This window comes from Vulpes vulpes, chromosome 4 (assembly GCF_048418805.1).
Source record: "Vulpes vulpes isolate BD-2025 chromosome 4, VulVul3, whole genome shotgun sequence".
Classification (NCBI taxonomy): Eukaryota; Metazoa; Chordata; class Mammalia; order Carnivora; family Canidae; genus Vulpes; species Vulpes vulpes.
In genome coordinates, this window is record NC_132783.1 from 94645349 (window position 1) to 94658567 (window position 13219).

General features: G+C 44.8%; 1 protein-coding gene across 19 annotated transcripts in view; it reads left to right on the top strand.

The window, feature by feature from the left end:
* Positions 1 to 231: 231 nt before the first annotated feature.
* FAM193B (family with sequence similarity 193 member B) overlaps positions 232 to 13219 on the top strand; it is a 33273-nt gene continuing 20285 nt past the window's right edge. For 4 of the 19 annotated variants that reach the window (XR_012001159.1, XM_026006071.2, XM_026006055.2 and 1 more), the window contains exons 1-2: positions 1005 to 1617; positions 3704 to 3893. Coding sequence is in view for 11 of the 19 variants with exons in the window: in XM_026006071.2 (XP_025861856.1) it covers positions 1505 to 1617; positions 3704 to 3893 (303 nt within the window). In the remaining 8 variants the exon portion in view is untranslated. Of the gene's footprint in view, positions 527 to 661; positions 1618 to 3703; positions 3894 to 7101; positions 7163 to 13219 lie in introns of those variants that run through there. The other 15 variants (XM_026006088.2, XM_072756501.1, XM_026006098.2 and 12 more) reach the window with 12 other exon arrangements.

Consider the following 13219-nt stretch of genomic DNA (forward strand, 5'->3'; position numbering starts at 1 on the left):
CTCCTCCATTTAACAGGCAATTCTTAAGCGCCCAGGGCCGTGGAGGATGGTTACCACAGTGACCACCCTTCCCTGGCTCAGGTCGCTTCCCGCGAGTCCACTCGATTCTCACTCTCACAGAACTTTAGGTAGTGACCTTATTCAAAATGGCGCAGGCAGCCTCGGGGGCTAGTGCGGCGGCGCGGACGCCGCGCCCTATGACCTGCTGGCAGCAGCAGAGCGGGGAGCCGGGCGCCGCCATATTTGCTGTTGTCCTGCGAGGGGAGCGGCGGCGGTGGCGGCGCGAGTGGAGCAAGGGAGCGGCGCGAGCAGCAGCATGACTCGGAGGCGGAGCAGGCCGAGCGGCGGCGCGGGTCGGCGCGAGCGGATGCGGGCGGCGGGGCAACAGAAGCCCCAGGCTCCTGAGCCCCCGCCGCCGCCGAGCCTGGAAGCGGGAGCGGGTGCAGGGCCCCCGGAGGCGCCCGTGGAGCCGGACCGCGACGGCCCCAGGGAGGAAAACGAGCCCAAGTTGGCGCCCGGACCGCAGGTAGGAGCGTTCGAGGCGAGTCCGGCTGCTCCGGCACTTTGACCTCCCGGGAGCGGGGCCAGGGTGAGCTTGGGGATGGATGGACCATCCTCCTCCAGCAGCTGGGGCTGAGGCTATCTCCCCCGAAGCGGGAGTGAAGGCTGGACCCTTCTGGACCCAGGCTGAAGCGTGGTCCATCCTGTTCGGTGGCCAGGCTGCCTGCCCTCTCCAGCCGCCTCCAGGCTGGAGCAGGGGCTAAACCTTCTGGTCGTATACCCACACTGGGACTGGGCTCTGCTCCTGAGGCCACAGCTCAGCAGTCTGCCCTCCACCTCCCCCTGGGCCCACCTGCTCCCCCACCTACCCACAGGCCAGCCTGGGGCGCTGTGGCGTTAGGCTGCAGGCTTTTCCCACTCCCCGTCCCGGGAGCGGCCCCACCCTTTCCCCTCACTGCCTGCAGTTACTACCCCCTCAGCAGCTGTGTGCCCTCAGCATATGTCGCTTAGGGCCTCCCTCCTCTCCCCACCCAGCTGAGCAGTTGGAACAGACAGCCAGGCTGCCCAGAAGACTATTTAGTGCGGCTCCTGGCCTGAAGTGTAAGCCTACTAGCAAAGCCTGCCCTTTCTTCCCTCTACACCCCTGACCCACAACGTGGCCCTCCCCAACCCTCAGATCCCTGGGTTTGGTGAATCCTGCTGAGAGTGAGCAGTAGCAGGACTCAGCAAAGCTTCCAGCTTGTCACCTGGAAGGTCACTTTCTTTTGAGCAAAGGAGATTATGGGAGGTACCCTGCCAGTGTTCACTGAGAGCCGGGGGTGGCATGAGCCACAGTTGCTCTGGGAGGGTTGTGGCACCTGGGGCTGGGTGGCTCGCCCTAAGCTTGCTCTGACAAAAGAGTTTTGAGTTGGTCTTTTGGCTGAGCCTGCCAAGGAAGGCAGGCTCCTGCAGGAGTCTTGGAGGGTCGGATTCAGCGCCGGATGAGGATGAGGCGTGGCGGAAGATGCGTTTGGCTCTGCAGACACTGCATCGGGCAGCAGGGGACTCTGGGAGGCTGGTGCAGCCAGAAGGCATGGCTCTTGACAGCCTTCTAGTAGAATCTCTGGAATTGTGCATGTGAGTGGGGATGCCATTTGGGGTACCATTCCCAGAAAGCCTTCCCTACCTTCCCCATTGCGTGAGGTGCCCCCTTTGTGCCCACAACCCCCTGTGCTTCCCTTTGCTAGCACCCTCCATTCTTCAGTGAGACATTCTGTTGATGTATCTGTTCCCTGCACTGCACTGTGAACTCCACAAGGGCACAGACTGTCATCTATCTCTGTTCCTTCATGCCTAGCCCTGGGCCTTGGTGACACGGAGTCAAATAACTAGGTGAATGAGAGAGAATGAATCTGTTGAGAACCTGTGCTTATTATAACCCAGTTTTGATGCTGATCTCCTTTGTGTTTCAGATCACAATAAAATTTTTTAATTAATGAAAATGTCACCACTTATTGAGTGTCAGAAGCCCTACCTTCACCCCCACCCCCTACCCTGAGAGGCAACTCCCCAGGTTGGACCCCACTGTTGCCTGATCTGACTTTAGACTCTGAACCTGCTTCTCCCTCTGGCTTTCCTTTCTCTTCTGTGGGGCACCCTGGGAGTGCTGTTCTCCAAAAGCGGAGTGTTAGGGTAGGTCCTCTCCTTCCTATTCACCAGCAACACTTTAGTGTCCCCTGCCACTTAGCTAAGCTATAGTACTCATGGCCAGAATTTTGGGTAATGGCTTAACTATTTAGTTTTTATTCAGGACACAGCTTTCTTAAGAGCTATAAGCTTCATCTCCACTGCTTGACCTGCCAGTTCATTAATTTATTCATGCCAGACACTTTACATACCATATTTCTAATCTTCCCACCACCCCTGTTCTTTCCTCAGCATTTAGTATAAATGTGATGAGTTAACTCATCACATAAACCAATAATTATTGGTTTAATTATTAGTCTGCTTTTACTACATAAATTCTGAGAGTGCAGGAACCATGTCAGTCACTTTTGTACCCCTGTGCCTGGTGATTAACAAATGTTGATGAATGAACTGAAGGATATAAATACTATTACCCCATTTTTCAGATGAAGAAACAGAAACTCAGAGCAAGTAAACATTTGCTCAAATAACTCCCACTGTAGATCTCAGGTGTCCCCCTCCCCCAGTGCCAAAAAAGGACACTCTTGTATACTGTATGGGATTTAACAAAGCTTTTTAAAAAAAATTTTTAACTATAGCCACAAAGAGGTGAAATAAATGACAAATTCCTTTCTGATTATATCCTACATCTTCACTGGGGTGGGGATTTCTGGATACCAGAAGCAGCTTTTGCTCCCTGATACAACACACCCACTGAAAGGGTTGGGGTCCTTGTTTGGCCCACCAGTGTGCCTTTGGTGAGGATCTGTCTCCCGCTGCTGCTTATAATTCTGTGTGCACAGAGTGAATACATAAAGTGAAACTCAGTGTTGCATGCCAAACTGAAGCAAAAGACAGCAAATAGGACCATTTCTAGTCCACACAGACAGATTCTAACATACCAAGTCACACATTGTCTTATTTTTGTTTTGATTTGAGCCAATTTTTTAAAAACCAAAAGATTCCCACAAACTGGATTTGTGCCTTAAAACTAAAAGTTTGGTGTTGCTGTGCCCACATTTTTGCAAGGCAGTAATGTGCAGTCTGAATAGTGTCTGCCCATGATATGAAGGTCACCTTATCTGTGCCAGGCCCTGGGCTAGCTGGGAATGCGAAGTGAATCTGATGTGGTCTGCCCACAAAGGGCTCACGGTCCAGAGAACGTGTATACAGTAATTGTAGTTAGGCTAGAAGAGCCGTGATTCCTCTGAGTTCAAGTTTGACCATTCTGGTTCCATCCCAGTCCCTTTTGTTCATTTACAAAACTCATTCACATTTAAATGCAGAACCTTGAGCTAGCCCAAAAGTCCTTAAGTTGTTCAGGTCCCTAAACTCTATTGATCTGTTCACTAAAATGCAAATCCTCACTTACTAAATAAGACTGAAACAGTTACCTCCTTATTAGCAAAGGAAAAAAACATACAAAGCAGATAAATAAGACTGTTTAGTGTTTAGTTATTCCAGACTTGGGATGAACTCCCAAGTTCAGTTTCTTTCTAGCTTTGTGACCCTGGGCCTGTTTTTTCCTCTCTCTAAGCCTCGTCAGCAACATCATAAGAGAATGTGGAGCAACCCACGTAGCACCGAGTACATCGAGGCTCCTCAGGCAAGAGCAGGAGTCAGAGATAGTGGGAACTGTGCCAGATGGCCATCCAAAGCCTGAGTGTTCTCACCTGCCAGTTCTGCTGTCTTTTGGTCGCTCTTGGACCACTGAGCCTGCAATCCAGGTGCACACTCAGTAAACCCTCAGGAGACTTGCCAGACTGTAAACCAGCATTTGGAGCTGGTTGAGCTCAACCTGCCTTTCCCATCTCTCATCTTTCATCTCTCTGCGGCACCCGCTAAGACCTGCTCAGCCCAGCTTAAAGAGACTCTAGAGACCTGGTTCCCCACTGCTCAGAGTTAAACCTGCTCTCTCGAGAGGCTGGAGCAGAGGATCAGTCAGTGTCTATTGAAACCATTTCATTATGTTTAATCCACTCAGTAAGCATTACGACCTCTGTGCCAGGGCCTTTATTTTGGACACAGAGATGAATAAGATAGTCCCTATACCTGGGAACCTCCCCTTTAAAATCACTGCCCACCCAGCCTGACCACTTTCATTGCAAGTAGTAGGAAATGATACCAAGCAGGAGATCTCTGCCACCTCTGTTTCTTCTCTGTAAGCCAATAGAGATTCATTATGTAGAAATGCTAAAAGGCCTTTGAAGATGAAGACTTACTTGCTAAGATTTTTAATTTTTAATTTCCTTAAAATGTCCCAGAGCTATAAACTTAATATCTGATATTAGATGGACTGTTAAGATACTGACATCTTTATATACTGAACCTAGAATTTTTGAGAGCAGTGGCTATGTTTTAATTCATTTGTGGGGTATTTATTGCACATGGTTCTTATGTGCTCAATAAGTGGCTGTTAAGCCAAATTATAATAAAAGAAGTAAAAGTTAGATTTTTTTCCACTTTGTTCTTAGAAGCCTTTACTGCTGGGCCAGGCTGGTAGTCATTCATTCATTTAGGCCCATTATACACACACCACACCCAGACTCCCTCTCACCTGACCTGGTATTAATTTATTCTACAAACACTAATGGACATCTGATCTGTGCCAGGCTCTGGGCTAGCTGGGGATGCAGAGGTGAATCAGTCTCTGCCCACATGTATATGTTATTTGTAGTTAGGCTAGAAGAACATCACGTACTCTGAGTTAAGATTCAAGTCCTAGATCCTGGTATGCAGCCTTTGGAAGAGTTTTAGCCTTCTTAGTTTGTTTTCGCACATCTATGACAGTGATGCCAGGCTCAGATTAGGGTAGCAAGTACTGCATGTCAAGCACTTAGCCCAAGTGGTAGCCACGATTATTATTACAGATATTTGGTATTGAAGATGCACAGATATGATAGCCTATAGAAGACTTCTCAGAGCTGATGCTTCAGGGTTGAGTAGAAGTTCCTTTAAAGGAGAAGGTGGGAGAAAATATCTAAACAAAACAATATAGATGGGACACCTGGGTGGCTCAGCAGTTGAGCGTCTGCCTTCATCTCAGGGTATAATCCTGGAGTTCCCAGATCGAGTCCCACATCGGATTCCCTGCATGGAGCCTGCTTGTCCTGCTGCCTATGTCTCTGCCTCTCTCTCTCTCTCTCTCTTTCTCTCTCTCATGAATAAATAAATAAAATCTTTAAAAAAAAAAAAAAGCAATATAGAGACCCAGAGGCAAGAACTGCCCAAATCAGGCAGAGTAGCATGAGATCAGGCTGGAGAGAGATTAGCAGGGTTCTAGAAAGCCACACCAAGTTTGGGCTTTATTCTGTCGGTAGTGAAGAATCAATGAAAGCTTTTTTTTTTTTTTTTTCTTTTTTAGACTTTATTTCTTTCAGAGAGAGAGACAGCACTAGCGGGAGGGACAGAGAGAAAGACTCCACGGTTGAGCATGGAGTGCAAAGCAGCGCTCAGTCCCAGCACCCTGAGATCATGACCTGAGCCAAAACCAAAAGTCAGATACTTACCCAGCTATGCTACCCAGGCGCCCCACAATGAAAACTCTTAAATAAGAAAGTGAACATGGGGATCCCTGGGTGGCGCAGCAGTTTAGCGCCTGCCTTTGGCCCAGGGCGTGATCCTGGAGACCTGGGATCGGATCCCACGTGGGGCTCCCTGCATGGAGCCTGCTTCTCCCTCTGCCCGTGTCTCTGCCTCTCTCTCTCTCTGTGTGACTATCATGAATAAATAAATAAAATCTTTAAAAAAAAAAAAAAGAACGTGAACATGTTGTTTTTGGGTAAATTCTCTGATAACATGAGAGGAAGCAATCTCAGTGGAAGAAGTAGCTGTGATTACTTGATTCTACCTCTCCCTCAGCCCAGCCTAACTAATCAGATCCCCTGTATTGCTGGACCCTGTCCCATACCTACAGAATCAGTCTCTAGGTCTGGAGCCCAGGAATGTATGGTTGTAAAACTGCCCCAGGTGGTTCTGTTGCATGGCTGGGTCTGTGAACTGCTGAGTTGAGGGTCGCAGAGCTTTGTGGAAGCCTAATATATTCTTCAAAGAATGGACTTCCCAGAGAGGGGAGCTTTTCCATAAGCAGGAATAGAAAGAAACATCTTTAGTTTTAAAAACAAAAAACAGACTTCTCCAGTTGTTGCCCTGTTAATAATATTCTCCAACTGCTAAACATTGTGTATCCAAACGTTTCCCCATATCCACTTGGTGCTGTCATCTCTGTTTGAACGATTGGGATGCAGTGAGTCATGGGACACAGGTCCTGCTTCCAGCATTCTCAGTGTTATAGAGAAGACAGATTTCAAAAACTGTGATACATGATAAGTATTAGGGCATCCCAGAGCACAGCATAGTTAGTTCTGCCTATGGACTTAGGAGAATGTAATACCCAGACTGCCTAAAAAGAAAGAGGCAGTGAGAACAGCATGTGAGCAGGTGTGAGTGCTTTATGAATTTGGGGAAAGAAACGGATATTAGGGAAAGGAGTAGGATGTGCAGAGCAGAAAAGGACTAAAGAGATCTTGCATCCCAGAAAAGGCCCCATGTTTGTACCTTTTGATTCTGTGCCCATGGTCCTACCCTCATCCTTCAACCTGTATGTGGATGAACATGCTGCAGTCCTAGGCCATCTCCCTTCAGTCCCTCCTCAGGGCTCTCAGCTCTCCAGCTCCCTTTGTGATTCCCCCTCCATTCTGAAATGAATAGATCTCTTCATCTACTCTGAAAAAGTGATATAGGGAATCTAAGGCAGAAACCAGGGCCCCGAAACACTAAAGGGTCTTACTAGGAAGTGGTAGCCAGAGATTGTGGATGGGGGGGCATACAAAGGGGCCTTGAAGGTCACCTGTCTAGTTCTCTGTCCCGTGCTTCAGGTAATAACTTTGGATTGGTTAAGTCTCACTTAGTAAGTTTCCCTGTCATTTCTTCCAGGACAGAAGAGGAAAGAAACTAACGGGTATTGAGCACCTACTGTGTGCCAGGCCCAGGCCAGGTACTTTACATAATTTATTTCCTTCTGTCCTCACAACTCTGTGAAGTATGGTTTTATTCTCATTTCATAAAAGAGCAAATTGAGGCTCAAAGAAATTGAGTAATAATCCAAGATCATACTGAAATGGCAGAACTGGGATTTGAACTCATAACAGTCTGTCTCCAAAGTTTATACTCTTCTACCCATGAGAAATCTGTGCTGGGGTGACAGAATAAGTAATATGATTTGCCTGAAGTTCTAGGTTAATGAGCAGTAGTTTAGGCCTTCCTGTGGATGATTGTACCCAGGTTGCAGGTTCAACAGATGAGCTAGCCTTAGGGTGGAAGGCTACTGGGGCCAGAGACTCTCTGCCTTATTCTTGACTGAGCTTGTACAATCAGAGTGAATTCTCCGTAAACCAGCTAGTGTAAAACAGCTGTTCTTTCAGGAAGGAACTGAGCCAACAGCCTGAGTGGGAATTTTGGGTGAAAGCTCCAGGGCACTGAGGCACTATCACCTCTTTAAGAATCAACTATAGCTCTGATTGCCAGCATTAGAGTGGTCTGAGATTCTTAGTACTGGTACCCTTTCATCAGCGACCCAAAGTGACAGAGCTATGCCTTTAGCATAGCATATCCAGGAAAGGGCTAGTTCATCTGTGTCTTTAGATTCTATCTAGGGTCTTAGTACTGATACTATCAGTCTTAGTACTGATACCCTTTCATCAGCGACCCAAAGTGACAGAGCTATCCTTTAGCATAGCATATCCAGGAAAGGGCTAGTTCATCTGTGTCTTTAGATTCTATCCAACTGAAATGGAGCCAGGTGGGCTTTAGGCATTTATTCATGTATTCAATGAATGTCTGCTATGTGTCAGGTCCAAGCCAAGCCTAGGTTCCTGGGCACACTTAAATGACTAAGATGCACTCCCTGCCTCCAAAGAGTTGTCATTCCACCAGGGACTTGGGGCAGAAAGAATTAGTTCTACTTAGTGTGGTCCAGCAAAAGCTGTATTAACCTTTGACCAAGATCTTAGGGCATGAGTGCAAACTTGCTGAGTAGAACTGAGAAGCTGAGGTTTCCAGGGCAAGGTGTATTAAAGAAGCAGTACGAATAGAACCTAAGATTGTCAGGTATTAAGCACAGAAATGAAGCATGAGAGGTCAACTGAGGCCAAGTCATGAAACTCAGGGGCCAGAGGTGCCATGGTAGTGAGCTTAACCAGAAAGGAGCCAGGAAATTAAAGAGAGACCAAAGTAGGAAAGAGGACCTAAAGGAAGGAGATCCTCAAACTGGATAAGTACGTGAGAAAGGACATTAAATAAGCTTACATGAAGTAGAGAAGCCCAGGGTCCTGGTTGGTTGGTTGGTTGGTTGATTGATTGGTTGGTTGGTTGGTTGGTTGAATGTGTACATTATTTTGTCACATTAACTTTAACTGTGTGTTTTTTTAATTTGTGTTCCTGCCCAATTCTCCAAAATGAATATGAGGCATCTAGGAGTTTGGGAGCATTGACAGCCTCATGCATGAACCTGCCTTGTTTAAGCATGTGTTCTTGAGGCAGGGATTCTATATCATTTGGTGTTTCCCAGCACTTACCACAATGAGAATGGGCTCTGAGCATGTTCATTGAATGAAGTGAATGGAAGAATAAGTGGCAGTGACTGGGCTGATGAGTTTTGCTAGACTAAGAATTCATCTTTTTTTTTTTTTTTTTTTTTTTTTTGGCTTCTGGAAGGGAATTTTAACTGTTTCTGTTGCCCTCATTCTGCCTTGGTCACAGGGGTTGGGTGCCTTGAGAATAGGGTACTCTAATGGGGTCATTTCAGAATAGGATTTGGAAGCTACTGAAGGGCCACTGGTTAGATACAACATATCTCTTAGGGGAATCCTCTACAAGCATACACAAACTCTTGGGATTAAAAGGAATCCATAAGAGGAATCAGAGCAGGTTTAGTGCTGGATATTAGATCCAGCTTCAAAGCAGACCTTGAAAGCTGCCTGGTCTGGTGACCTTGATTATTCCCGAGCAATTACCAAATTGTGGACAGAAAGGTGAGGTGGAAAATTTATTCATGCCCCAAAAGCTATCCAGATATGCCATGAACTGTATCATTGTTAATAATCACTTTGCTTATTGTGCACCCACCAGATGACAGGCACCAATAGAGGCTTTATGTTAGCATTTCTCAGTGTTTAGTCTTGGGACCCTTTTATACTCCTCAAAATTATTGAGGCCCCAAAAGAGCTTTCCGTTTTTGGTTTCATCTATTGATATTTATTTATTGATTAATTAAGTATTAAAACTGAGAAAGCTTAAAAATATTTTGTTACTAATTCATTTAATAATATTAAGCCTATCATGTTGACATAAACAATTTTAATGAAAAATACATTTTCCAAAAAAATAGAAAAATGGTCTCATTTTTATTTTCACAAATTTCTTTGTCTGGCTTAATTTAAAAAAAAAAAAAACGGGATGCTCATATATGTTTCTGTATCCCATCTGTTGCACTACATTGAAGCATATTTTAAAAATCCAGCCCCAGGGCAGCCCTGGTGGCGCAGCGGTTTAGCGCCGCCTGCAGCCCAGGGCGTGATCCTGGGGACCTGGATCGAGTCCCACGTCAGGCTCTCTGTATGATGCCTGCTTCTCCCTCTGCACCCCCCCCCCTATGAAAAAATAAATAAAATCTTAAAAAAAAAAATCAGCCCCAAACAGATAATGTATTTTAATAGCCTTTCCAAGTGATTGTTGATATTCTTTGCAATATGGAATCTGAGACCATATCAATGGATTCTTTATACTCATTTACATTAAAATGTTGGTTTATCTTAGCACTTTGAATGGATTTTTTTTTTTTTTTTTTTAACCAATGCATGATTCTAAAACATCATGCTTTCCTCATTTGGAAAATAGGTTCACAGAGTTATGCAGCTCTTCTAAATGTTTTTCCATTTCATTTTATAATATCAAAAGACTACATGTGTTACTATCACCACTATTTTCGCCAGAAAAGTCTTTTAAGTATTGGGAAGTTCGTGATGGTGGATACAAAATTCTAAATTCCAAATTTCCAGAGTTCTGATTTTTGCCTCAAAGCTTGAATTTTGTCATTGGCCACAAACAAAAAGTTGTTTTCCTTGAAGTGACAGGCTCATTTTGTTCATTTTTTGGGAAAATGGCAGTTTCCAAGTCTGAATAAGTAGTTTGTCATTCTTTCAAGTAAAAATGATGTTCATGAGAAAAACTGGCTTTCTTTTCCTTTGATTTTAACTATTCTTATCCAGGAAAATCTAGAATACCCTAGCATAATGTTTCTCAGGCCAAGACAGAAAAGTCTTGGGCCTGGTCAGGCAATTGAGCAGAGAGAATGATTTTAATGACTGCACACACCAGCCCCCTTGGGTGGGAGTGGCCACAGTCTAGAGTTCTTGACTGCCCTGGAGATACGCATGCTAAAACTTGGATCCCCTGTGTGAGTAACTTCACACTCTCCAGAGATGCTGATTTTGCCTAGAGTGAAGCAGAATTTAATCTTGGAACTTTTTTTGAGCAGATCCCAAATCTTAAAAAAACTCCTAGAACCTTTCCTTGCTCTTCCTCCATCTTTTACCTAGGACTAGACCTTTATCTGAGGCTCTGAAATTTAAACTGAAGTGAGAAGGAATGATTGTTGCCCGGGGCTGCTAGGTTTAAGGACCAGTTCCCTAGCCTTTGTGTTAAGAAAAATGGTTGTTTTCACTCATTTGATAAACATTTATTGTTCATGATCTCGTGTGGAAATATTATGCCTGATGCAGCTTGAGAACAGCTAGTTGAAAGCCTGAGTTGACTAAGGGACATAAGGGGTCATGATTGCCAGGAATTTGAAAAATGGCAGGAGATTGCAGTCAAAGGGAATTCTGAACCAGGAGCTTTTCTCTACCAAAGCAAAAATTTACAGAAACAATGATAGTATTGACTAAATATAACATCTCCAGGGCTTGGGATTTTCACCGCCTCCTGGCAGTAGTAATGAAAATCTCAGAGAAAAAAGTGTCCAGGCCCCACCAGGCATTGTATTCGGGGTCAGACACCAAGGCTTAGAGTTAAAACAGCATTGGGGGGAGCCCCAATAATTGCCTGGCCCAGAAAGAAAAACTTAAGTATACCAAACTCAGGACAGTGGATAATTAGGTTCCAATGTAGCTTTATTAAGAACAGAACAGCGAAAGGGTCTAGGTAATAGATTTGAGTGTCTACTGCATGGAACACTTGGGGCTAAGCTTTGCATCACTGATGTCACTTAATTCTCTGGGCAACCAAATGCAGTATAGGTGGTGTCATCCCTGCTTCAGTTAGGACCTAATTAGCTTGCCAGGCCCTATGTTTTCTTCCTTTAACTGGAAAGATAGCCTGTCCTGTAAATTCACTTCTGTTGATGGCTAAAATTTATTATGTGGGCCAGTTTGGCTCTAGGAAAAACCACATTATTTCTGTGAATGAGGCCATCTCATTGTAATCCCCAAGGAATGTGATCTTCCACTTTTCACACTTGAGATTAGAACCATTCGAGTGAAGGTCCAGCGGAAGAAGATGGCCTTTCCCTGTGAGAAGCAAAATTTCAAAATTTTAAGCAATGTCTCACTAAGCTGTATTGCCATAGTGATACTTAACAAATCTGATTTAGCCACTATCTGCCCAGCTGAGCCTATGCCCTGTGCTACACTGTGAGAGATCCAGACAAGAATCAGACCTGATTGGGGATCCCTGGGTGGCTCAGTGGTTTAGCGCCTGCCTTCAGCCCAGGGCATGATCCTGGAGTCCCGGGATCAAGACCCACATCAGGCTCCCTGCATGAAGCCTGCTTCTCCCTCTGTCTGTGTTTCTGCCTCTCTCTGTGTGTGTCTTTCATGAATAAATAAATAAAATCTTAAAAAAAAAAAAAAAAAAAGAATCAGACCTGATCCTTGCCCTCTAGGAACACAACCTAATAGAGGGACAGGAAATGCACATAAATAAAGTGGAAGGCACAGATGCTATAACCAAGGCATAATATGCTATGGAGATATGGGCAGGAGAGGTGAATTACAAGAGAGACTCTCTGGGAAAGCTTGGATGAAGTTGTATTTAAGCCTTGCCTAGTTACTTACTGGTAAACTTGGGAAGGAAGGGGATTTGAAATAGAGGATCCCCTTTAGCAAAGGCATGAGGTAGGAGTAGGAGAGTACAAAGAATATTTGGGGAATGATTTCATGGGGTAGTGGGCAGAGATTAAGTTATCTAAAAGTCACCTTAAATTCATTGCCTGTGAAAGATGCCTGTATTATAAAATATAGTGACCGTATTTTCTATAGTTTTCAAGCCTAGTCCTGATTTTAAATGTTTCCTATCACTCCCCTCATGTTCATAATTAGTACTGTATGTTGAGCAACCTATTTTGGGCCTGGCACTGTTCTAGGTGCTTTGTCCGTTTAATGTTCACAGCCAACCCTACAAGTTAGGACTTAATCCCATTTTACAGATGAAGAGACAGAGACTAGAATAGAACTGGCCCAACATCCTACAGCCGGTAAGTGGTGGAGGCCCAAGATTAGTGGCAAAGCCAGCATTATTTCCACTGTACCCAGTGCCTCACACAGGTACCTTGGCACTAAGTACAATCACACTGATCATACGTTTAACTTAAAATAATTCTATATTTGCTTTTAAAAGAAAAAAAACCCACTTATTGAACATTGTCATATATGTTATACATTTGATATCTCGGTTGTGCCAAAACTATATATTATAGTACTTCACAGTCCATACAAAGAATTTCAGAATAGTTTTGCTTACACAAGATTTTTCTCTTATATAGTAACTTTAGAACCTAGTACCCAAGTGAAATGAAACTCTCTTGTAGTAAAATTACATGTCCTAGTGTTTTTCTTAAGAATATGGTCACCATCAGTGGAAAGAGGCTTGGGTGTTGGCCTCACCTCCTCCCTCTGGAGTTACTATGGTACCTTATAGCTATGAAAAGTTTCCTGGGGAGACTTCTCAAAAAGGCCTCTTTTGGGCAGCCCGGGTGGCTCAGTGGTTTAGTGCTGCC